The sequence below is a fragment of the Phasianus colchicus genome, chromosome 15 (genome assembly GCF_987193195.1).
Source record: "Phasianus colchicus chromosome 15, bPhaCol1.hap1.1, whole genome shotgun sequence".
In the NCBI taxonomy this organism is placed as follows: Eukaryota; Metazoa; Chordata; class Aves; order Galliformes; family Phasianidae; genus Phasianus; species Phasianus colchicus.
In genome coordinates this window covers 1,944,903-1,971,031 of record NC_143450.1, presented here as the reverse complement: position 1 = coordinate 1,971,031, position 26,129 = coordinate 1,944,903, and the positions used below count along the sequence as shown (strand labels likewise).

Below are 26,129 nucleotides of genomic sequence, written 5' to 3'. Positions count from 1 at the left end.
AGCCGTCTTGGACACCTTTACTCTCCAAGACTGAAACCCAGGGGATTACCCCTGATAGCCTTCCGAATAATTCGAAGCCTGCCTTCCGGAAGTCCAAGGTAGCAGTTTTGCTGTTCCCCCTCCTGGATCCACCAAGAATCGAGAACTCTACCATTTCACAGTCACTGTGTCCAAGAAAGCCCCTGACCTCCACATCTCCCACCAGACCTTCTTTGTTTGGGAACAGCAGGTCAAGCGGGCAGCTTTTCCTGTGGGCTCTCTCACCAGCTGCGTCAGAAAGTTATCCTCCATACGCTCCAGAAACCTCCTACACTGCTTCTTCTGCGCTGTGTTGTATTCCCAGCATATGTCGGGGATGTTGAAGTCCCCCATGAGGACAAGGGCTGACGATCGCGCAGCTTCCACCAGCTGCTTGTAGAACTCCTCATCTGTCTCTTCATCCTGGTTTGGCAGTCTGTAGCAGCCACCAGAAGTCTGCCTTGTCAGCCCTTCCACTGATCTTTATCCATAGGGATTCAACGTTATCATTCCCAGTCTCAACCTCAGTAACATCAAAGCACTTTCTAATATAGAGAGCCTCCTTCCTTGCCTATCCTTCCTGAAGAGTTTGTAACCAGCCATTGCAGCACTCCAGCCAGGGGAGTGGTCCCACCATGTTTCCTTCAGGTCCAATTCCAGTGGGCCTCTTTTATCCCCCTCATATCTTGAGGGGGGAGAGAGTTTAAAGCCCTCTCTACAATCCCACCAACTCCTGGCCAACGATCCATTTCCCGTCTGGGATAGGTGATACTCATCAGCAGCCTTCATACCAGGTGCTGAGTAGACTCCCCCATTATCAAAGAACCCAAAATTTTTCCGTTTCCAGCAGCCTCTCAGCCATGTGTTTATAAGGTTGGTTTTCCTGCTCCTCTCACTGTCCTTCCCCGCCACCGTAGGAATACAGGCAAATACAACTTGTATGCCACCACCTGCTGACCATGTCCAGCCAGCTCACAAGCAGTTGCTGGCCCCCAACCCTGAGATATCCCCTCTTTTACAGTTCTGTGCAATGTCACATGGTAGAGAATATCCCTCCAGACAGTTTAGGGCAGCACGCCTCATTCTGCCCCCTACCAGCTTCTTGTGCACCACCAGCACACTCACTCTCATGGCAGAATGAGGAATGTCCCTGGCTCTGTGCAGCACTGCTCAGCAAAAACTCAGTAGTCACTGTTCTAAACGGGCTTTTCCTCCTAAAGGTAAAACAAACCACTACAAAGAAAGTCAACTGAATTCAGATGAAAAACAGGGCAATCAGCAACACAGAAACATGTTACAAAAACCAGCTGTAAGCCATCATCAGCACATAAAGGTGGAAATGCAGCTCCTCATTCATGCCCCACAGAAGTTACAGTACCACCCAGTATCTGCTTCCTTATGCTCCTATGAATGCTCCTGATTTGCCCCGAGGACTTCAAAGAGAGGAAGGTGGACCTGTACCTTTCCTTTATTGTAACCTGATTGCTGGCACTGCTATGGCAGGTGTAGAAGGCTTTAACAGCAACAGTGATCCTTAATGCGTCTCTACAAAGGAAGAATAACTTTGCATGCAAGAGTGAAGCTCATACTCCTTCAGATTTCTCAGTAGATTTTATTGGTTTCTGTCAACAAGCATTCAACACTTGGAAATACGTCAGCAAAGGCAAATAGCAAATAGATTTGAATGTTCTATTATCTAATATTCCATAATCCTGAAGTGCTCCAGAACAATTCATATAGACATTATGTTGGGAAAAAAAAAAAAAAAAAAAAATCAAACTAAAAACAATTGAAGTGCTCAAGGAGTATAGCCTTCAGAACGAGGGAACTCCTGGTTGAATGTGCACTGTGTGAATGTGAGCCATCTCTATGGCAGCCAGCTTCTCAGAGATATTACAGAATACCTTCGCTGGCAACATTCAGCTTGGATTAACAGCAACACAGCCTGGCATGGAATTCCCTTATTACAGAGTCCACATGATAACAAAAAAGAATGCAGAAAAGCAGATGGATGAAAATGATAGCTTCAATATCATACTATTTTCTTCCCATTTGTCACTTAATGCTTACAAGCAATAGCACTAGCACAACTAAATATCACATCTCTGTGTTCCCAGCATGCACCCACCTCCAAACAGTAACAAAATTTCAAAAGGACTAAATTAATAGACTGCTGGATCAGCGGATATTGTCCTTGAGTTCTCACACAGCAGATCTCTGCTTCCCTGGTTATTTTTGGTACAATGTTGGTGTCTCCTTCATTTTGCTTGGAAGAGACCTGCCCATGAGGACCAAGATGATTCTCCTTCTCCTCCCTTACTGATGGCTGAGCCAGGGGCTTTGATCCAAACTGCCATTCTCCTCTGCTGCCCCGGGAGCCGTGCCTTCAGACAGGGGAGCTCGGCCCTGCAAAGAACACAGTGGACGGCTGACATTGGGGCGTAAACGCTAAGCACGTGTCGGTGAGACGCTGGGAAGTCTCATTTGAACCAATGTGAATGGGACACCACTCTTCCCTGCCCACAGGAAAAGAAAGAGGAGGCCGGGAAAACAGCTCTCTGACCCGAACAAGACAACAGTAAAACCCTATAATGAACCCTATAGACCTATTAAAGCCCTAAATAAACACCCCAGAAATTTGGAAATCATTTTTTGGATCAGGAAGAGAGGAGCAGACAATGACGTTTCCCCCATGAACAAATAACAAATATCGTGCTTTAAAGCCAACGGTAACTAGAGGATAATGGGTGTGGGAACTCAGACAGCAACGGAGGGGAAAGAGACTCTGAGGGGATGTCGGTTCTGCTGTCGCTAACGCTGCGCAGGAGAAACACGACGCCATCAGCGCCGCGGCCTCTCCGCAGCTCCCTGCCGTCCCACAGCCGCACTCGGGGCCGAACCCTCACTCCCAGCCTCCGTCCCCCCCCCCGCCTCCCTCCTCCCCCACAGACAGCGCGCTGCCCCCGCGCTCCCCCTCGTCCCCCGCGCGGGGCTCCGCTCCCTCACCTGCACGGCCCAGTCGCCTTCTTCTTGCCCGAGGCCGGCCGAGCACAGCGAGCTCCGCTGCTCGGCCGCGCCCTGCGGCAGCCCGGCGGGGAAGCAGGGGAAGAGCGGCCCGAGGAAGCGGAACTCGCTGTCGACGGTGCCGGCGGCGAGGCGGACGTCGTAGACGTAGCTGCGGGGCAGGGAGCCGGCGCCGCTGTCGGCGGCGGAGCGCGGGAAGGCGGGCAAGGTCCCCGGCTCGCCCCGCCGGGCCCGCCGCACCTTGGCGGCCACGGCGGCCGCCGCGCCGGCCACGAAGAGCGCGGACACGCAGGCCAAGCAGACGCTGAGGTACAGGGTGAGGCGGCCGTCGGGCTCGGCGGCCGGCGCCTCTTCGCTCGCCCGCAGGCGGCCCTCGGAGAAGCCGTCGGCCAGGGCGACGGCGAGGGTGGCGCTGGCGGAGCGCGGCGGCCGCCCGCGGTCCCGCACCAGCACCACCAGCCTGTGCCGGGCCGCGTCGCGCTCGCCCACGGCCCGCGCCGTGCGCACCTCGCCGCTGTGCAGCCCCACGCGGAACAGCCCCGGCTCCGTCGCCTTGGCCAGCTCGTACGACAGCCACGCGTTCTGCCCCGCGTCCGCGTCCACCGCCACCACCTTGGCCACCAGGTAGCCCGCCCGCGCCCGCCGCGGCACCAGCTCGCCCAGCAGCGCCGCGCCGCCGTCGGCCGGCGGGTGCAGCACCACGGGCGCGTTGTCGTTCTCGTCCCGCACCAGCACCCGCAGCAGCGCCGTGGCGCTCCGCGGCGGCGAGCCCCCGTCGGCGGCGCGCACCGTCACCTCCACGGCGCGCACCTCCTCGTAGTCCAGCGGCCGCACCACGGACACGTCCCCGCTCTCGGCGTCCACCGACACGGCGGGCCGCTCCTCGCCCTCCTCCCGCACCAGCGCGTACCTCACGCGCCCGTTCGCGCCCGCGTCCGCGTCCGTCGCCTTCACGCTGCCGATCCGCACCGCGCCCGCCTCGTTCTCGCTCACCCACATGCTGTACGCCGCCTGCGTGAAGCGCGGCGCGTTGTCGTTCACGTCGCCGATCCGCACCCGCACGCTTTCGCGAGCGCTCAGCCGCGCCCGGCCCCGGTCCGCCGCCACGATGCTCACGTTGTACTCGGCCGTCGTCTCCCTGTCCAGGGCCGCGCTGGTGCGCAGCTCGTAGTGGTCGGCGAACGCGGCCGTCAGGCTGAACGGCACGTCGCCCTCGATGGCGCACTCCGTCCGCCCGTTGTCGCCGGAGTCGCGGTCCCGCACGCTCAGCAGGGCCACCACGGTGCGCGGCGGGGCGTCCTCGGGGATGGACGCGCTCACGGAGCTCAGCTCGATCTCCGGCGCGTTGTCGTTCACGTCCAGCACCTCCACGTGCACTTTGCAGTGCGCAGACAGACCGCCGCCGTCCGTGGCTTTGATTACAAATTTATGGGCTTTTGCATCCTCGAAATCCAGGTTTCCCGATACCCGGATTTCCCCGGTCTCAGCGTCCAAATCAAATAACTGGTGGGACTTCTCCGAGGTGAATTCGTACCGCACTTTGCCGTTGGAGCCTTCGTCGGGATCCGCGGCCGACACCCGCACCACCAGCTGCCCCGGGGGGCTGTTCTCGGCCACGCGCACCTCGTACACCTCCCGCGAGAACACCGGCACGTTGTCGTTGGCATCCAGCACCACCACCCGGACCTCAGCCGTGCCCGACCTGGGCGGCGAGCCCCCGTCCACAGCCGTGAGCACCAAATGCAGCTCCCGCTGCTCCTCGCGGTCCAAAGCCCTCTCAAGGACGAGTTTCACGAATTCAGTATCAGCTTTCCCTTTTTCGACAGCAAGGGTGAAATACGAATTTGGCGAGAGGCTGTAATTCTGCAAACCGTTGATCCCCACGTCCTCATCCTGGGCATTTTCTACGTGGAAATGCGTCCCGGGAGATGTCGTTTCGGGTATCTCCAAAACCACCTCCTTCTGCGGGAACACGGGGGAGTTGTCGTTCACGTCCCGAACCTCCACCTCCCCACGGATCAGCTGCACCGGGTTCTCAAAGAACAGCTTAAAGAAGAGCGCGCAGCTCTCGCTGTGCGGACAGATCCGCTCTCGGTCCAGCGTCTCCGTGACCGTCAGGACGCCGCTGTGCGGATCGAGGCGGAAATGCTGCTCGCTCCCCTCGGACACCACGCGCGCCTTGCGAGCCGCCAGCTGGCTCGGAGAAAGCCCCAGGTCCCGGGCGACGTTGCCCACCGACGAGTCCCTCGCCATTTCCTCCGCCACGGAATAGCGCAGCGGTTCGGCCCCGCTCTCCCACACGCAAACGCACACGAGCCACAACAGCACTCGCCTCTCGCCGCCGCCGCTCCGTCTCCCGCTCGCCGTCCCGCTCCACCACGGCCGGCCCTTCCCGGCGGCCTCCATGCCTCGCGGCCTTTCTCGCCGGCCCCGACGCACGGCGAGAGCTGCCGCTCGCCGACCGAAAGCCGCCGGACTTTCCCAGCGGCTCGGCCCCGAAGCCCCCGAGCGCCCGCCTCCGTGCCCCGCCGCCCTTCCCGAGCGGCTCGCGCGGCTCTGCTGGGCGCCTGCGCCTGAAAGCGCGCTGCGGCCAGAGGGAGCTGCCGCTCCGTGGCCAACATCCCCACCCAGCGGCGCAACGGCGAATTGCTCCTTCTCCGCCTTCTCACCGGCGCTGCCGATGCGGATGGAGTTCCCGGTTCCCATCTCCTTTCCTCCTGCACACACGATCCCAAAGCGCAATGTAAATACTCGCTCACGCAGTGCTGCTTTGGGTATCACTTCCCGGCTTTCCACCGTGAACTCTTTTGCTTTGTGCTGTCTCATAGTGGGAAAATGGGATTTCCATTCATGTACATCCTCACTTTGTCTTCTGTATAATCAGCAAATTGTAATTACCTGGAGCCTTCCAGACAGCTTACAGGGTTAGGTGCTTTAAGGTATTGATTCAGCATCACTCCAGCTTGCTTTCACACTAGAACGATAATTCTCTTCTGGGACAAAATCCTGATCATGTTGTCTTCACACCTCAACCAATGGACCCAGGGCTCTAATTCTTCCCCTGGTGAGTGGCATCTTCCTTCCCTCAAATGACAAACGTAACCTCCCTTGCACCTATGCCAAAGTGTGTTGCCACGCAACAGAATCCCACACCTGACTGAAAATTGTCCCCAGCTTCATACAAGTCAAGCAAAGAGCTGCATACTACTTTCACGGTTGGGAAGTGCAGAGGTTTTGGAATACCAGACACGATGCTACAGAAGGGCAGGGAAGAAATCAATCTCCCTCTTTTTACAACCTTCCTTTAAGTACTGGAAGGCCTCAATGAGGTCTCCACAGATCCTTCTCTAGGCTGAACAAGCCAGTCTGCCTCAGCCTTTCTTCAAATCACAGGTGCTCCAGCTTGAACACAGACCTGCACACAGTATTCCAGGTTGTTCCTAATGAGAGCAAAGCTGAAGCAGACAATCATCTCTCTCCATCTGCTAGCCACATCTTTTTTGATGGAGCTAAGGATACATGTGTCATCTGAGGTCCATGCACGCATGAGCTTGTGTCAAGCTCTTTGTCTGTTTAAAATTCCAAGTCCTGCTTCACAAGGCTGCACTTTATTAGTTCTTCTCCCTGACTGTACTCAAAACCAATTGGAACACCTTGCATTTGGATGTACTGAAACTCTATCTGTTCACATAGGCTCACTTCTCAAGCATGTCCAGGTCCTTTGAATGGCATATCTTCCTCCTATTGTAACAACTGTACAACTCCTGTAAATGTTACCAACAATCTTGCTGTGGGTACATTTCATCCCACTGTCTAGATCCATTGATAAAGATTTTGTAGAGTAGTGGTCCCAAGATTGATGCCTGTGGGACAGCACTTGTCATTGGCCTCCACCCAGACATGGAGCTCTTGACCCCAATCCTATGGCTGTGACCATCCAACCAATTCCTTATCCACTGAATAGTCCACCATTAAAATACATGTCTTCAACATACAGATACTGTGTGGGGACATGTCAAAGGCCTTGCACAAGTTCATGTGGATGACATCACCTACTCTTCATTTGCCCAAGGATGCTGTTACTTCATCACTGAAGTACACCAGATGGGTCAGCCGTGATCCATGGTCCTTAGTGAAGCAATGTTGGCTGTGTTGGATCACCTCCTCTTCTTGCATGTGTCTTAACATGGCTTCCAGGAGAATCTGATCCCTGATCTTCCCCGGCACAGACATGACACTCTTGGGTCTGTAGTTTCCCAGCTCTTCCTAGTAGACAACACCCTCGCTCATTCTTCCCTGCCTAACTCTTGTAAACAGCTTGTGGCTCTTGACTGCAGTGCTACAGTTGTGTGATTCTTCCTAGCACTTTTCCATAATAACAAATAGTTAGTAGCTTTATAATTTTCTCACCTGGGATTTTCAGCTCCTGCTTATTTCCCATGATGCATGTACTGGGATAGAGGAACTTCAGATAGGCTTCAAGCTGCATTACGTTTTCAATGAGCTCTCCCTGCTTCCTTTCAAACAGCTCTGAGGGAGGAGAATGCTACCTGAGCTCCCAACCCCTTCATCACGCTCCCAGGGGATATGAGTTCTCTTGATATTTCATAGTCCTCTTGTTGCATCCTCATTGACACCACATGAAATGCAGGATGGAGTACTTCTCCAGCTTTACCAGGTGTGGGAGCTTCTTCTTGTTATTGCAAAGGCAGGTCCCCAACTTCCCTCAGATGCAGCCACTGTTGCGCTTTCCTCTTAAATCAGTTTTGTCTGGATGCCTGATAATATAAAAATAGCATACAGCTTGCAGTGGAATTACCAGGTCACAGTTTGAACCAATGTCTGAGCACCAGCTGAGAAGGCATCGCTTACCCTGGGATCTCAGGAGCAAGCAATGTACCTGAGGGACTGGAAGAAGTGGAGCCTGGATCCACCCCATCTCACCCTCAGTTAAGGGGCTGCAAACAGGGGAGTAGCATCTCTTTAGACAGAGATTGCACTCCTTTGAGTCATCACCAGTCATTACAAGGGGTGAGCCACTTTTCCTTCTTTGTTACCTGCTGTTACTCTTCTTTACCTCTGTTGTTCTATTCATATGAAATTGAACTCCTCCATGTGCTGCCAATATCTCTTTTTCAGGTAGAGTGCAGCAGGTCTCTGATTCTCAGTATCCAAGAGCCAAAGGGTATACAAAAACAAAGAGGATGACCAAGGGCCTCCCACAGACCTTTCTGCCAGATGTTTCAGGTTGGGCTTTTTTCCTTATCTGCAGTGTAGTTTAATTTTTTAATGTCTTGTCCTGGCCCATGAACTACCTCCCTTTTTCATTTCTTCAGAGGTTTCTCATTGCTGAGACCCCGATTTGAAGTCATTCTTTTTCTGGGTCAGTTGATAGAGAGGACTTGCAATCAGACTAAAATGCAGAATATGCACTCTTGAGAAAATGGAAACTTTTCAGAAAGCTTGCATTTCTTTTTTGCCAGTTGGTGGAAACACAGCTTTGGTTTGTTGATCTCCTCCTTTGCGATTAGATGATGTCCATCTTGCCTTTTCATTCCTCAAAAAAATGGATCTCCTACACAGGGAAAAAATGGCTTACAGACGAATTTCGATTCTTTTCCTACGTTTCTCAAAACCTTCCTCTGCTCTTTTGCCCCATGCAATGATGCCATCAGTGTAGTGCAGGCGTTCATGAGCTTCCTTCTGTTCCAGTGCAGTTTAAAGCATTCCATTGGAAACTGTAGGGACGTGTATCCAGCCCTGGGGCAATCCATACCCAGTGTACTTCTCCCAGTCTGCATACGTATCTGGGAGTTACTCCAATGCAAGTGTCAAACCTTGCACTTTGAAATCTTGAACCTCATTAGGTTCACACAGACCCACCTTTCAAGATTGCTGAGGTCCCTCTGGATGGCGTCACTTCCTTCTAATGTGTCAACCGCACGCTCAGCTTGGTCTTGTCGGCAAACTTACTGAGGGTGCTCTTGGGCCCATCATCAATGCCACTGATGTCGACGCTGAAGAGCTCTGGTCCCAAGGCAGAACGCTCATCTCTGGCTTCCATCTGGACATAGTGCTGTTCAATATAATCCTCTGTCTACAGCTTTCCAACCCATTAATTATCCATCATATTGTTCACCACACAAATCCATACCTCTCCAATTTAGAGATAAGGATGTGGACCGTGCCAAAAGCCTTGCACAGGTCCAGGTAGATGACTTTGGTTACCTTCCCTTTGTCCACCAATGCTGTTACTCCATCATAAAAAGCCACCACATTGGTCAGGCATGACCTTCCCATGGCAAAGCCATGCTGGCTGTCTCAGATCACCTCATCTGTTGCAGCCAGTTCTCCTTTCACCTTTACCAAAGGTAGTATGCTCTCTTGGGCCTGCCTCTTCTTGTGCTTGTTAACATTCCTTGCTATGTTCAGTTCCATCTGTGCCTTGACTTTCCTAATCTTTCTCTGTAAGTCCAGACAGCATCCCTCTACTCTCCCCAATTGACACACCCTTGCTTTCACAGTTGCTACAGTCTCTTCCCTCAGTTTGACCAGCTGATAATTGCATAGTCGTGTCTGTTGTCTGCCTCCCCTGCCCACCTTCTTATTCTGAGGGACAGAGATCTCTTGTGCCCACAGAAAGACATCCTTGTAGAATATCTGGCTTTCTTCCACTCCTTACTCACTCAAGGCAGCTTCTCATGAGATCTCTACCAACAATTCCTTAAATAACCTGAATGCCAGCTGACTGGCTTTGCTGCTCACTATTCCCAGACTACTGGCTCCATTATCCCAGCACTGGAGTTGCCAGGTGACAAGTCAGGGGTCAGACAGTAATTTCTCTCTTTATGGGTTATGACAGTAAGTTGCATGACATTTGCAGTCACTGTCATGTTTTCCCTATTGGAGCAACTGATACTGACAGAGACAGTTCCCTGGTTCAGGCAGAAGACCTGGCACAGGAACTGGAAAAACTGCAGGGCCTGTTCTGTGGATTGCAACCAATAACTTCAAGGACTGCAGCAACTGTAGGGCTTCTCATGCAACTCGGAGCAACCCCAAAGGGTGTTGAGTGCGTTGGAGCAACCACAGGGCTTTTCCCAGGTGAAGGAGCAACCTCAGCACCTGTCATGTGAGTTGGAGTAACCACAGGGAACGTGCGAGGGTTGTTGAAACCACATGGCATGTAAGGAGAGTTGCAGCAACCACAGAGAGTGTTTAAAGAGTTGGGGCAACCACAGGGCCTGTTGCATGCTTAGCCTGGGTCTTGTTTTGGTATCCAGATGTGCCTCAGAGCCCTGGGAGATTCAGGGAACCAGCAGTGTGTGGTACTCTGCCAGGAGTCGGGTGGCTTGAGATAAACAGAGATGCTCCTGATTGCTGTGGCTGTCTGTACAGGCCAATGTCAGGGTTCTATTGGTTATACCATTACACTGTTTCTTTATGAAGCCTCTGGCTGTGAGCTCCCAGAAGAGAGTGACTGGTGCCAAGGGGAGCAACAAGAGAAATAGAGCCCACATGGGAAGTACCTGAGCATGCAGAGTTAGCGCTCTGTGTTTATGTTTATGCACCATGACCATCACTGTGGTCCTTTTAACAGCAGTTGGGACACCCAGTCTCACAGATATCTGCAGAAGGGAAAGAGATTGATGAAGTCCATCTCCCTCCTGCTTGTAAGCTCATTCAAGTATTGGAAAGCCACAATGAGGTCTCCAGAGTCCCTTCTCTTAGCTCAACAAGTCAGTCTGCATCAGCTTTCCTTCATAGCAGAGGTGCTCCAACCTTCTGATCATCTTCATGACCTCCTCTGGTTTTACTCCATTTGCCTTATGTCAGTGCTGGTGGGCACAAACCTGGACACGATATTCCAGCTGGGTCCTCACAAGGACAAAGCAGAGAGGGACAGTCACTTTTCTCACCCTGCTAACCATCTTTCTCCTGATGGAGCTACCTCCCTCTCCCCTCACTTCCTTCCTTCCCTTCTTTCCATGATTGCAATGCAGTCATCCTTCTATACATCCATACTTGCACCCATCCATTTGGGACTGTTACCATCTCTCAAAATATTACTGATATCAGTAAAACAGAAATTTCCAGTAAAAACAGTCATGAGCTATGTACTTCAGTAGAAAAAATGGGGAATACAGCTTGCAGCGGAACTGCCAGATCACATCCTGAACCAATGGTTCAGCACCAGGTGTGAAGGCATGGCTAATCCGGGGAGTTCAGCTGCATGCAATGTACTTGAGTGACTGGAAGCGCTGATGCCTAGATCCACACCTCCTCACCCCTCATTCACAGATGAGGGAGTAGCATCTTTCTGGTTTGACACTGTAGTCCATTTAAGTCATCTGCAGTCATTGGAAGGGTTGGGAATTTTTTTTTTTTTACATGCTATTGCTCCATTGTGTTTGTATCCTGTAGGAGCATACTGCCATCATCTTCTTTTGCCATACACAGCTCCCCATTCCTGTCATGAAAAAATGACAGTGACACCTGGGATCCATTTGTTTATGCTCCTGATTGGCCTTTGGCAGTTCAGAGAGAGGAGGGAACCCATAATCTCACTTATTGTAACTTCAGCTTTGGAGTGTGTATAGCCAGGATACATCCAGGCAGAGAAGAGCTTCTAAAAACACCACCCACTCTGATAGCCCTCTGTTCACAAATGACACGTTGCTCTCCACCTTCAGGTGTAGAAGTGTGTGAAAGGAAAATTAGGCACGTTGGGCTGTAAATAACACACTTGTATTTCACCTGCCCAGAGCTACCTAAACCATTTTAATCCAAGCAGTTTACCTACCTGCTGGTTGTTTAGATGTCATTCAGTGGTTTAACTCTAGGAAATGTGAGCATCTTACAGAATGTACTTCTGTAATCACAATCTCCACGTGCGCAGCAATACCTTTTCACAATGCAGCAGACATGAAATATTTGGTAAGGTGCTGTCAGTTCCACTTCTTGTATAGTTGTAACCACTCCCATGGAGTATTTTCCACCATTCATAATTAGGTGCAGAGATAGAGCATTGGTCACCTTTCTCATTCAGCAATATCTAAAGCCAACTGGATGGCATACAATTATTCATATTGACTATATTCACTCTCTCCTTCGGGGGTTTCTGTAACTTGTCATGAAGGACTCCATATTCCATAAATGCTCCTGTAAGGCCAGGAGAAAGATAGTTATGGTCTCCACTATGGGTCACGACAATAAATTAACATTAACAGTCATTGTCAGTCATTGTCTTCTCTTATGTACAGGGGCAATTGATACTGATACAGTTGGTTCCCTGGTTCAGACAGAAGGCCTGGCACAAGCTCTAGAAAAACCGCAGGGCTTGTCTGGAGGGTTGGAACAACTTCAAGGCCTCCTGCAGGAATTGAAGCAACTATAGGGCTTCTCATGCAACTTGGAGCAACCAGAAAGAGTGTTGAGTGGCTTGGAGACACCGTAGGGCCTATTGCAGAGGAAGGAGAAACTTCAGGGCCCAGCCATGAGTTGGAGCAACCACAGGGCCTGCTGTGAGAAATGGGGCAACCACAGGGCCAGTTGCATGGGTTCAAACAACCACAAGGCCTCTCATGGGAGTTGAAGAAACAGCAGGGATTGTTGCTAGGAATGCAGCGACTCCGTGGCCTGTTTTGAGGACTGCTGAAACTACAGGGACTGCCACAAGATTTGAAGTAACGACAGGCTGTAATGGAGGAGCTGGAACAACTGCAGGGTCAATAGCAGGGTTTGCAGTAACTACAGGCCTGTGGCGGTACTTGGAGCAGCCACAGAGCACAGAGCAGGGCTTGGAGCCACCACAGCAACTGGCACAGGCCTCAAAGCAACCATAGGCACTGCAGTGAGGGCTGAAGAAACCGCAGGGCCTATCACAGAAGTTGGAGCAGCCGCAGGGCCTGTCACATTGTCATTAGAGATAAAGACCTTCTCTTCTCTTCTCTTGAGTGTCCTGAATAGCATTGATCGGGGTACAGAAGGCATAGGCCAAGCGCCATACCACTGCAGTGATGGCTGTCTCTCTACAGTTGACAGAGTGATGGCATATCTGCTGCAAACAGTTTTTCTGGACCCAACATGTTCTCGACTGCAGTTCCAAAGCACTGATCATGTCCAATCTTCTCAGGGCCTGCTAATATCCTCCCACACAGCCTGACACTGCAATATGGTAGATCTCTGGCTTGTATTAATACAGAGCTGCTTAAACATAGGCAAAAACAGAAACATATTCAGGAGACACAGCTGTAGGATCATGCTGGTTTGAACATCTCAAGGACATTTAACATTCTCAAGAGCTATTGTAACTAGGCCAAAAGATAACGGGTAGGTGAAGGAGAAAGAAAAGTGAGGAAATGGAGGAAAACATGGCCCGTTCCCATAGTCTGGCTCTCTAAAGACACAAAGGAAAATGTGTAATTCTTCATAGTGTCTGAGAAATGGTTCCCTACGTACGAAGATGATGATAATATGGAGTACAAACACCAGCTGAATAGTCACCTGAGCAGTAACCTGAGCACATCAGAACTTGATGTGACATGTAACAGCAATGATCACCTTCTTCCAGCCTCCTAAGGTAGTAAACAGCACAACAGGGAACAGAAATAGCAAATAAGGTGTGAAATGTAATCACTTCTAGAATACGCTCCAAAGGACTTCCAAAAATAATTTAAAAGCTATCACGGTGCCCAGAAGCTAATGAACTACTATAACACGTATAATTCTCTTTTAACACACTCGGATAAGATCTGTCTTATCTCAGCCCTTCAGGCCACACATTGGACACCAAAAACAGTGTCCTGGTATAACCTGACAGCAGCTCAGCACCACACGTTCATTACTGACCACTCTCTTCCAGCAGGATGGGGGAGAGAATCAGAATACAAAACCAAAGTAGAACTCCTGAGAGAAAATAAAGAGATGTAAAGGTGGAGACATGGAGACAGAAGTACAGATAGATGTAGACATACTGAGAACCACATAGACGTAGTCATAGAGATACTGAGATACAGATAAGAGACACAGATAGAGACAGACAAAAGAAGTGATGCACAACCACCTGTAGATACAAAGAATAAGGAATGGATGCACCACAAAATCACAGAATCAGCAAGGTAGGAAAAGACCTTCAAGATCATCCAGTCCAACCATCCACCTGTCACCAATAGTACTCACTAAACCATATCCCTCAACACAAAATCTAACCGTTCCTTGAACATCTCCAGGGACGCCCATTGCAGTGCCAGACCACACTTTCAGAAAAATAGTATTTCCTAAAGACCAGCCTAAATCTCCCCTGATGCTTGAAGCCATTCTCCCTAGTTCTGTCACCAGTTACACAAGAGAAGAGGCCGACACCCAGCTCACTACAACCTCCCTTCAGGTAGCTATAGAGAGCAGTAAGGTCTCCCCTGAGCTTCCTCTTCTCCAGACTGAACAATCACAGCTCCTTCAGCCACTCCTCATAAGGCCTATGCTCCAGACCCCTCACCAGCTTTGGCACCCTTCTTTGAACCCGCTCCAGGGCCTCAATGTCTTTCTTGTAGCAATGAGCCTAAAACTGGACACAGTATTAGATGTGTGGCCTCACCAGAGCTGAGTACAGGGAGACAATCATTTCCCTGTTCCTGCTGGCAACACCATTCCTGATGCAAGCCAAGATGCCATTGGCCATCATGGCCACCCGGGCACACTGCTGGCTCATGTTCAGCCCAGCATCAATCAACAGCCCCAGGTCCATTTCCTCTACACAATCTTAAAGCCACTCCGGCCCAAGCCTGTAGCGTTGCCTGGGGTTATTGCAGCCAAAGTGCAGAACCTGGCATTTGGCCTTGTTGAAACTCATGCCATTGGCTTCAGCGCAGCTATCCAGCCTGTCCAGATCCCTCTGCAGGGCTTTGCTACCCCAGGCAGATTGACACTTCCAGCCTACTTGGTGTCATCCAAACATTTACTGAAGGTGCACTCAATGCCCTCATCCACATCATCAATAAAGATATTGAAGAGGACAGGCCCCAGCACCGACCCTTGGGGATCACCACTCGTGACAAGTTGCCAGCTGGATTTAGCTCCATTCACTACCACTCTCTGGGCCCAGCCTTCCAGCCAATTCCTTATCTAGCCAACAGTGTACCTGTCCAAGCCACGGGCTGTCAGCTTCTGCAGGAGAATGCTGTGGGAGACAGTGTCAAAGGCCTTGTTGAAGTCTAGGTAGACTGTATCAACAGCCTTTCCCTCATCTACCAGACGGGACACTAGATCATAGAAAGAGATCAGGTTGGCCAAGCAGGAACTGCCCTTCGTGAACCCATGCTGGCTAGGCCTGATCTCCCAGTTGTCCCGCACATGCCACGTGATCTCCCTCAAGTCAATCTGCTCCATAACCTTTCCTGGCACTGAAATCAGGCTAATAGGCCTGGAGTTTCCTGGATCCACCTTACAACACTTCTTATAGATGGGAGACACATTGGCAAGCCTCCAGTCTTCTAGGACCTCACCAGTCAACAAAGAGCACTGATAGATAATGGCGAGCACCTTGCCTATCGCCTCCGCCAGTTTCCTCAGCACTCTCGGTTGAATCCCATCCGGCCCCATGGACTTGTGACTGTCCAGCTGGACTAGTAGGTCTCTGACTGCATCCTCCTGAATCGCGGGGGGTTCTGTTCTCTCTGCCAGTCTCCAGTTGAGACTACCAGGTCAGAGAGTGGAGTACCCTGAGGATAACTGGTGTGACCTTTAAAGACAGATGTAAAGAAGGCATTCAGAACCTCGGCCTTTTCCTTATCCTCACTGGTCACATTCCCAGCCTCATCCAGTAAAGAATAAAGATTCTCCTGAGTCCTCCTCTTAGCGTTGATGATGTGTCAAAGGGTTTCTTGTTCCTTTTAACCCCAGCGACCACGTTGAGTTCAAGCTGGGCTTTTGCCTTTCTGATTTTCTCTCCACACATCTTAACAACTTCTCTGTACTCTTTCTGAGTCACCCGTCCCTTCTTCCACAGCAGGTAGATTCTCTTTTTCTCCCAGAGCCTCAAGAATAGTTCCCTATTCATCCACACCAGACTTCTTCCCTGCCAACACATTTTGCAGCTCAGGGGGACAGCCAGCCGCTGCACCTTGAAGACTTCCGTCTTGAAGAGCTACCAGCCATTTTGGACCCCTTTACTCTCCAAGACTGAAACCGCAGGGGGCAACGATCCGTTTCCCCTATGGGATAGGTGATACCCATCAGCAGCCTTCATACCAGGTGCTGAGTAGATTCCCCCATTATCAAAGAACCCAAAATTATTGCATTTGCACCAGCCTCTCAGCCATGTGTTTATAAGGTTGGTTTTCCTGCTCCTCTCACTGTCCTTCCCTGCCACCGTAGGAATACAGGCAAATACTACTTGTATGCCACCACCTGCTGACCATGTCTAGCCAGCTCACAAGCAGTTGCTGACCCCCAAACCTCTTTTACAGTTATCCCCTCTTTTACAGTTCTGTGCAATGTCACATGGTAGAGAATATCCCTCCTGACAGTTTAGGGCAGCACGCCTCATTCTGTCCCCTACCAGCTTCTTGTGCACCACCAGCACACTCACTCTCATGGCAGAATGAGAAGCAGAACTGTCCCTTGCTCTGTGCAGCACTGCTCAGCAAAAACTCAGTAGTCACTGTTCTAAACGGGCTTTTCCTCCTAAAGGTAAAATAAACCATCATATCAGCCACTACAAAGGAAGACAGGTCAATTTACATGAAAAATAGGGCAATCAGCAACACAGAAACGGGTTACAAAAACTAGCTGTAGGCCATAATCAGCACATAAAGTTGGGAATGCAGCTCCTCATTCATGCCCCACAGCAGTTACAGTACCACCCAGTATCTGCTTCCTTATGCTCCTACCAATGCTCCTGATTTGCCACTCGGACCTCAGGGAGAGGAAGGTGGACCTGTACCTTTCCTTTACTGTAACCTGATTGCTGGCACTGCTATGGCAGGGAACACATCCCGGCTGAGAAGAGCTTCCCCACACACTTCTCACTATGACTGCCTTCATTTCACAGGGACACACTGCCCTTCAGCTTCAGGTGTAGAAGACTTTAACAGAACCACTGATCCTTAATGCATCTCCACACGGGAAGAATAACTTTGCACGCAAGAGTGAAGCTCATACTCCTTCAGATTTCTAAGTAGATTTTATTGGTTTCTGTCAACAAGCATTCAACTCTTGGAAATACATCAGCAAAGGGAAATAGCAAATAGATTTGAATGTTCTATTATCTAATATTCCATAATCCTGAACACAGCCTGGCATGGAATTCCCTTATTACAGAGTCCACGTGACAACAAAAAAGAATGCATAAAAGCAGATGGATGAAAATGATAGCTTCAATATCATACTCTTTTCTTCCCATTTGTCACTTAATGCTTACAAGCAATAGCACTAGCACAATTAGATATCACATCTCACTGTTCCCAGCATGCATCCACCTCCAAAAGGAACAAAATTTCAAAAGGAATAAAATAATAGAGTGCAGCATAGGCAGAGATTGTCCTTGAGTTCTCACACAGCAGATCTCTGCTTCCCTGGTTATTTTTGGTACAATGTTGGTGTCTCCTTCATTTCAATTCGAAGAGATCAGCCCACGAAGACTGAGATGATTCTCCTTCTCCTCCCTTACTGATGGCTGAGCCAGGGGCTTTGATCCAAACTGCCATTCTCCTCTGCTGCCCCAGGAGTCGTGCCTTCAGACAGGGGAGCTCGGCCCTGCAAAGAACACAGTGGACGGCTGACATTGGGGCGCTAACGCTAAGCACGTGTCGGTGAGAAGCTGGGAAGCCTCATTTGAACCAATGTGAATGGGACACCACTCTTCCCTGTCCACAGGCAAAGAAAGAGGAGGCCGGGGAAAACAGCTCTCTGACCCGAACAAGACAACAGTAAAACCCTATAATGAACCCTATAGACCTATTAAAGCCCTAAATAAACACCCCAGAAAATTGGAAATCATTTTTTAGATCAGGAAGAGGGGAGCAGACACTGACGGTTCCCCCACGAACAAATAACAAATAACGTGCTTTAAAGCCAACGGTAACTAGAGGATAATGGGTGTGGGAACTCAGACAGCAACGGAGGGGAAAGAGACTCTGAGGGGACATCAGCTCTGCCGTCGCTAACGCTGTGCAGGAGAAACACGACGCCATCAGCGCCGCGGCCTCTCCGCAGCTCCCTGCCGTCCCACAGCCGCACTCGGGGCCGAACCCTCACTCCCAGCCTCCGTCCCCCTCCCAGCCTCCCTCCTCCCCCACAGACAGCGCGCTGCCCCCGCGCTCCCCCTCGTCCCCCGCGCGGGGCTCCGCTCCCTCACCTGCACGGCCCAGTCGCCTTCTTCTTGCCCGAGGCCGGCCGAGCACAGCGAGCTCCGCTGCTCGGCCGCGCCCTGCGGCAGCCCGGCGGGGAAGCAGGGGAAGAGCGGCCCGAGGAAGCGGAACTCGCTGTCGACGGTGCCGGCGGCGAGGCGGACGTCGTAGACGTAGCTGCGGGGCAGGGAGCCGGCGCCGCTGTCGGCGGCGGAGCGCGGGAAGGCTGGCAAGGTCCCCGGCTCGCCCCGCCGGGCCCGCCGCACCTTGGCGGCCACGGCGGCCGCCGCGCCGGCCACGAAGAGCGCGGACACGCAGGCCAAGCAGACGCTGAGGTACAGGGTGAGGCGGCCGTCGGGCTCGGCGGCCGGCGCCTCTTCGCTCGCCCGCAGGCGGCCCTCGGAGAAGCCGTCGGCCAGGGCGACGGCGAGGGTGGCGCTGGCGGAGCGCGGCGGCCGCCCGCGGTCCCGCACCAGCACCACCAGCCTGTGCCGGGCCGCGTCGCGCTCGCCCACGGCCCGCGCCGTGCGCACCTCGCCGCTGTGCAGCCCCACGCGGAACAGCCCCGGCTCCGTCGCCTTGGCCAGCTCGTACGACAGCCACGCGTTCTGCCCCGCGTCCGCGTCCACCGCCACCACCTTGGCCACCAGGTAGCCCGCCCGCGCCCGCCGCGGCACCAGCTCGCCCAGCAGCGCCGCGCCGCCGTCGGCCGGCGGGTGCAGCACCACGGGCGCGTTGTCGTTCTCGTCCCGCACCAGCACCCGCAGCAGCGCCGTGGCGCTCCGCGGCGGCGAGCCCCCGTCGGCGGCGCGCACCGTCACCTCCACGGCGCGCACCTCCTCGTAGTCCAGCGGCCGCACCACGGACACGTCCCCGCTCTCGGCGTCCACCGACACGGCGGGCCGCTCCTCGCCCTCCTCCCGCACCAGCGCGTACCTCACGCGCCCGTTCGCGCCCGCGTCCGCGTCCGTCGCCTTCACGCTGCCGATCCGCACCGCGCCCGCCTCGTTCTCGCTCACCCACATGCTGTACGCCGCCTGCGTGAAGCGCGGCGCGTTGTCGTTCACGTCGCCGATCCGCACCCGCACGCTTTCGCGAGCGCTCAGCCGCGCCCGGCCCCGGTCCGCCGCCACGATGCTCACGTTGTACTCGGCCGTCGTCTCCCTGTCCAGGGCCGCGCTGGTGCGCAGCTCGTAGTGGTCGGCGAACGCGGCCGTCAGGCTGAACGGCACGTCGCCCTCGATGGCGCACTCCGTCCGCCCGTTGTCGCCGGAGTCGCGGTCCCGCACGCTCAGCAGGGCCACCACGGTGCGCGGCGGGGCGTCCTCGGGGATGGACGCGCTCACGGAGCTCAGCTCGATCTCCGGCGCGTTGTCGTTCACGTCCAGCACCTCCACGTGCACTTTGCAGTGCGCAGACAGACCGCCGCCGTCCGTGGCGCTCACCACGAGCTCGTGGGATTTCGCTTCCTCAAAGTCCAGGTTTCCCGACACCCGAATCTCTCCGGTTTCAGCGTCCAGATCGAAGAGCTGACGGGACCCCGGTGATGTCTGTGTGAATTCGTACCGCACTTTGCCGTTGGAGCCTTCGTCGGGATCCGCGGCCGACACCCGCACCACCAGCTGCCCCGGGGGGCTGTTCTCGGCCACGCGCACCTCGTACACCTCCCGCGAGAACACCGGCACGTTGTCGTTGGCATCCAGCACCACCACCCGGACCTCAGCCGTGCCCGACCTGGGCGGCGAGCCCCCGTCCACAGCCGTGAGCACCAAATGCAGCTCCCGCTGCTCCTCGCGGTCCAAAGCCCTCTCAAGGACGAGCTCCGCGTATTTGCCTCCTTCTTTTCCTGTTCCCACTGCTAAGGAGAAATACGAATTCGGGGAGAGACTGTAATTCTTTAAGCCGTTGATTCCTACGTCTCTGTCCCAGGCTCTTTCTAGTGGGAAACGAGACAATGAAGACGCTGTTTCAGGTATCTTTAAAACCACCTCCTTGTGCGGGAACACGGGGGAGTTGTCGTTCACGTCCCGAACCTCCACCTCCCCGCGGATCAGCTGCACCGGGTTCTCAAAGAACAGCTTAAAGAAGAGCGCGCAGCTCTCGCTGTGCGGACAGATCCGCTCTCGGTCCAGCGTCTCCGTGACCGTCAGGACGCCGCTGTGCGGATCGAGGCGGAAATGCTGCTCGCTCCCCTCGGACACCACGCGCGCCTTGCGAGCCGCCAGCTGGCTCGGAGAAAGCCCCAGGTCCCGGGCGACGTTGCCCACCGACGAGTCCCTCGCCATTTCCTCCGCCACGGAATAGCGCAGCGGTTCGGCCCCGCTCTCCCACACGCAAACGCACACGAGCCACAACAGCACTCGCCTCTCGCCGCCGCCGCTCCGTCTCCCGCTCGCCGTCCCGCTCCGCCACGGCCGGCCCTTCCCGGCGGCCTCCATGCCTCGCGGCCTTTCTCGCCGGCCCCGACGCACGGCGAGAGCTGCCGCTCGCCGACCGAAAGCCGCCGGACTTTCCCAGCGGCTCGGCCCCGAAGCCCCCGAGCGCCCGCCTCCGTGCCCCGCCGCCCTTCCCGAGCGGCTCGCGCGGCTCTGCTGGGCGCCTGCGCCTGAAAGCGCGCTGCGGCCAGAGGGAGCTGCCGCTCCGTGGCCAACATCCCCACCCAGCGGCGCAACGGCGAATTGCTCCTTCTCCGCCTTCTCACCGGCGCTGCCGATGCGGATGGAATTGCCGGCTCCAGTCTCCTTTCCTCCTGATAATTCGATCCGAAAGGCGCAGTGTTGAATAACCGCCGCGATTGGCAGCAGGCTTACACGCAGGGCTGCTCTGGGTATCACTTCCTGGGTATCCACTGCGAAATCTTTTGCTCCCTGCTGTGTGGAAGTCACATATTGGTATATCATGTCTTTTCAGTGCACGGTCAAGTTTTCTTTACTTTCCCTTTTTTTTTTTACCAGATTATTGTGTAGAAGGGCAGTTCAGACACATACAAGTATTGAATGATTGAACTGGTGCGAGACAGCTTACAGGGAAACATGTTCTAGGCAAGTGCTTCACCGTCACCCCATCTTGCCATCACACTAGAATGATATTTCTCCTACAGCAGAGAATGCTGATATTGTTTCTTCACATCGTGTATCACACCTCACCCAAAGATGCTAGGGCTCTAATGTTTTCCTGTTTCATAGAATGTGACTGATGCCAAGGGGAGCATCCCTCTGCAACAAGAGAAATAGAGCCGACATGGGAAATGCCTGAGCACTCAGAGTTAGCACTCAGGTGTGTTCATGCTTTTGCATTGTGAACTCCATTGTGATCCTTTTAACAGCATTTGGGACCCCCAGTGACACACATATAAGCAGAAGGGAAGGAATGTAGAGAGTCAATCACCCTCTTGATTGTAAGTTCATGCAAGTATGGGAAAGCCACAGTGTGATTCTAATCTAGGCTGAGAAGCCAGTCTGCCTCAGATTTTCTTCGTAGGAGAGGTGCTTCAACCTTCTGATTTTCTCCTCTTGTACTGGTCCATTCACTCCACGTCAGCGCTGGTGGACACAAACCAGAACACAGTATTCTGGTGGATCCTCATAAGCGCAAAGCAGAGGGGGACAATCACCTCCCTCACCCTGCTTGCCATGTCTCTTCTGATGGAGCCCACAATATAGTTGGTTATATGGGTGGCAAACACACAGTTACAGCTCATGTCAAGATTTTTGTGCACCTGAAGCTCGGAGTCTCCACAGGGCTGCTCTCAAGTAGTTCTTCTCCCAGACTGTAATCATACTCGGGAAGAACCTGACCAAAGTCCAGGTCCACCTCATGGACATGTTGAACCTCATTCGATTCATGTGGACTCACTTCTCAAGCTTGTCCAGGTCCTTTGGAGAGCATTCCTACCATCTCTTGCATCAACTGTACCTCTCAGATAAGTGTCATCTGCGGACTTGCTGAGGGTGCATCTGATCCCACTGTCTCAGTTCACTGATAGAGATGTTGGAGACAGGACAGATCACAGGTGGACACCACTCGTCACCTGTTTCCACCTGGATGTAGTGCTCTTGACCACTGTCTTATGGCTGTGACCGTCCAACCAATTCAATTCCTTATCCACTGAACAGCTCATCCTATAGATTCATACCTCTCCAACTTAGAGATAAGGAGGTTGTGTAGGACCACGTCAAAAGCCTTGCACAAGTTCATGGGGATGACATCACTTGCTCTTCCTTCAACCACTGATGCTCATACTCCATCACAGAAGTACACCACATTAGTCAGGCATGATCTGCTCTTGGTGAAGCCAGCGCTGCCTGTGTCAGATCACCTTCTTTTCTTGCTTGTGACTTAACAAGGCTTCCGAGAAGACCTGTTCCCTGCTCTTTTCCAGCACAGACATGAGACTCATGGGTCTGGAGTCTCCCAAGTTTTCCTAGTGAATAACACCCTCTCCCATCCTTTCCTGCCTAACACTTGTGAACAGATCGAGGCTCTTGACTGCAGTGTTCCAGCTGTGGGAAACTTCTCACCACATTTCCGTGATAACAAATAGGTAATACTTTTCTAATTTTTGAAGTTGTGGCTTCCAGCTCCTGCTTATTTCCCATGATGCCTGCATTGTGATACAGGAACTTCAGGTGGACTTCAAGATGCGTTACCTTCTTAAAGGTTCCCTCCCTAATTCCTTTCAAACAACTCTGAGGAAGGAGAACATTGCCTGTGCTCTCAATCCTTCAGCATCATTTCAAAGGATATGAATTCTCTAGATGTTTTCCGGTCCACTCTTTGCAAATTCGCTGAATCTTCTTGAAAAAGCAAGATAGAGTAGCTCTCCAGCTTTACCAGGTATGGGAGTCTCTTCTTGTTAATGCAAAGGCTGACCCTCAACATCACTCCGATGAAGCCATTGTTTGTGCTCTTACATTCCTTTGGCTTGGAAGCATGACAGGCTCAATAGCATCTGAGACTGTCTTGGTTTTGGTTTTTGCTTATTTGATTTTCAATATTCCACATCAAAACATCATGTACTGGAATTAAAGTGTTAATGCTCTAACTCTACGTACCTATCCCTATACATTACGGAAGTCATGGGATCTGACCCTTCCAGGGGGGGCGGTCTCTTACTGCCTGGCAGTGGGTGCTGGAGGGTGCTTTCCTAGCCGTTCCAAGCTTTTTCAGGTTTGACTCGGTCTCGGGAACTCTCTCTCATATCTTAGTTGATTTATTAGTCTCAATTTCAATTAGATTGTATTATATTGTATTATTTTGTATTCCAATATCATAGTTAGTAAAATAAGTTTACCTCCATAGATTGTTGCCGCTGTTTTTTCCTTTTCCCCCTTCCTTCCCATTTTGTGGGCCCAGGTGGGGGGTGGGGAGGGCAGGGGCCTACTGCCCCCTGTCACGGGCATAAACTGATCTAGTTAATTCCGTGACAGATTTTGGTGGAGAATGCGGGCATAGCTGCCTTTTGTTTTTGGTTTTTGCTTTTTGGCTCTTAGAACGAATCTCGCTCTCTGCTCTTAGAGAGCTTCGTTAGGGAGCATTATCAGTAGTTCAGGTTTTGTGCTGGGAAACTTGACCTTGAAAGACCAGGCGTACTGCCAGTATTCTGGGATATTTGTAAACTTTGAGCACTGCTTAGTCTGGGTAGTGCCTTTTTTTTCCTTTCCCCCCCCTCTTGTTAGTTTCAATTCATAAACCCTTTTTGAGCAGAAACCAGCGATGAACCCACTCTTTTTTGTGGGAGTGCTGAGTAAGGGATTAAAAGCTATGGTGTTTCTCGCGACCTACTGGCGAATCATCAATGTCATCATTACTTGTTGTGGACTTGTGTACATATATAACTACATATGGGCACTGACGGAGACGCCTGTATGGTACCTATCTTGGTACCTATATGCAATGTTTAATATGAATTTTGACACTTGCATCCCGGATGGAATGGCTAATTTCACAAGCAACTACATCCCAGATGGAATAGCTAATTTTACAAACCACACGATGTTCAAACCAGTTTCCAGGTTTTCCTTTTGGTTTATCAGACGTTTTTCCAATGCTGAGTTAACTCTCATGCTTGTGGTCGTAACAGTCCTGTTCATATCACTCTCCCTGAATGTAGTCCTATACAGGAATAGTAAGCAGAAGGAGTCTCCTCCAGAACCAGAGAATGCTGACTGGCAGGGAATATGGAGAGGTTTAGGAAAAATCTTAGAAGCATGGGGACCCGCAATGTCATGGGATTTCACTCTTGAGCACCTGTGGGATCCCCAGAAACTTAGCCAGTATTTGAAACAGGGGCAGTGCGGCTTAGGTAAATCTAAGGAGGTACAACTTATTTGGGGTTTGGCTTGTGCTTACCGTGCCCTATATAATACTGTTTTGGAGAGAGAGAGTTTCCGAGCTGAGGTTCAAGCCAAAGGGGGAGTCAAATCTGATCAATTACAGGAGACACCAGTAACAATATCAGTTGCCCCTGTGGAGGGCAAGAAATGGAAACGAGTGTCCTCACGTCTAGAACGGAAAAAAAGAAGAAGAGGAGGAGGAGGTGGAGGAAGATCCAGGTGAGGGGCCCTCCTCGAAACCACCAACATCAAGAAAGGCAAAAGGAAAAACTAAGAGACATGCAGAAGAGAGTGATGAAGAGGAAGTTTCTATTACTACTCGTCGGCCTCTGAAGATGACTGAAATCCAAGGCTCAAGAAAGGAATTTACACGGCGCCCAAATGAAAGTATCGTTTCCTGGTTAGTTCGCTGTTGGGACGACGGGGCCAGTAGCTTGTCTCTAGATGGTAATGAAGCCCGCCAACTAGGAGCCATTGCCAGAGATCCAGCTATTGACAGAGGAATTAGTCGATGTCTGGATGGGGCTGCCTCCCTCTGGGAACGAGTATTAACAGCTGTGAAGGAAAGGTACCCCTTCAAATCGGCTTGAAGCCTGTGACGAAAAGATGGGATACAGATGAACAGGGTATCCAGTATTTGAGGGAAATAGCTGTGGTGGAAATGTTGTATGACCCGAACTGTGTTTTTAACGACCCACAAGGCCATGACCCTGAGAGAGTGAGAACAACGCGTGAAATGTGGCAGCAACTCACATCAACAGCACCAGCCAGATACGCTTCTGCACTACTGGCAGCATCTGACAGATACCAGGACCAACAGAGAAGCCCCTTAGTTTATGAATTGATTCTTATGCTCCAAAGCTATGAACAACAGCTACCCCCAACTCACGCCGCCATCGCCGCCATCTCACAAATGACGGAGCAACTGAATAAAATGCAAGAGCAAATGTCTTCACTGATGAATCGTGACAAACCTGTAGAAGTATCAGAAACGCTTGATGAAGATCAGAATAGTCAAAAGAGTCTAATGAAGGAGCTGATGAAACTAATACGGATCGAACTAACTAAAGACAATGAACCCTCCTTCTCAGGTGCAAAATCAAAAATCTCAGCTGTTAGAGGCAAACGCTCTCCAGCTCCAGGAAGGAATCCTACATCGCGACTTGCCTTGTGGCGTTACTTACGTGACCATGGAGAAGACATGAGGAAGTGGCACGACCAAGCTACTCATGTACTACGAGCACGGGTGAGAGAATTACAAGGCAGATCAACCGCCAGTGCAGTTGCTCCGGTTACCACAGGTAATGAATAGAGGGGCCCTGCCCTCAGTCAGGGGGGGGAAAGGGATAATAGAGTTTATTGGACTGTGTGGATCCGATGGCCTGGCACATCAGAACCACTGAAA

General features: G+C 52.1%; 2 protein-coding genes across 2 annotated transcripts; both read right to left on the bottom strand.

Moving 5' to 3' along the window:
* Window positions 1-2,334: 2,334 nt before the first annotated feature.
* LOC149915843 (protocadherin beta-15-like) lies at window positions 2,335-5,868 on the bottom strand. The gene is made up of 2 exons (XM_090151094.1): window positions 3,025-5,868; window positions 2,335-2,424 (listed from the first exon to the last, which is right to left on the bottom strand). Exons 1-2 carry the CDS (start codon window positions 5,866-5,868, stop codon window positions 2,335-2,337), a joined length of 2,934 nt encoding a protein of 977 aa, XP_090007220.1.
* A 3,100-nt stretch (window positions 5,869-8,968) lies between these two features.
* On the bottom strand, window positions 8,969-21,289 carry LOC149915842 (protocadherin beta-15-like). Its single transcript, XM_090151093.1, has 4 exons — window positions 18,398-21,289; window positions 17,711-17,796; window positions 15,546-15,736; window positions 8,969-9,069 (listed from the first exon to the last, which is right to left on the bottom strand). The coding sequence occupies exons 1-4, from the start codon at window positions 21,287-21,289 to the stop codon at window positions 8,969-8,971; spliced, it is 3,270 nt and encodes a 1,089-aa protein (XP_090007219.1).
* Window positions 21,290-26,129: the final 4,840 nt, after the last annotated feature.

Coding starts and splice junctions, on each gene's coding strand:
- LOC149915843 (XM_090151094.1), bottom strand. CDS start 5,868: ATGAGACAGCACAAAGCAAAAGAGTTCACGGTGGAAAGCCGGGAAGTG. Junction 2,425..3,024: donor AAGGCGACTGGGCCGTGCAG/GTGAGGGAGCGG, acceptor TGTTCTTTGCAG/GGCCGAGCTCCCCTGTCTGA.
- LOC149915842 (XM_090151093.1), bottom strand. CDS start 21,289: ATGATATACCAATATGTGACTTCCACACAGCAGGGAGCAAAAGATTTC. Junction 17,797..18,397: donor AAGGCGACTGGGCCGTGCAG/GTGAGGGAGCGG, acceptor TGTTCTTTGCAG/GGCCGAGCTCCCCTGTCTGA. Junction 15,737..17,710: donor AGCCCCTGGCTCAGCCATCA/GTAAGGGAGGAG, acceptor CTGACCTGGTAG/TCTCAACTGGAGACTGGCAG.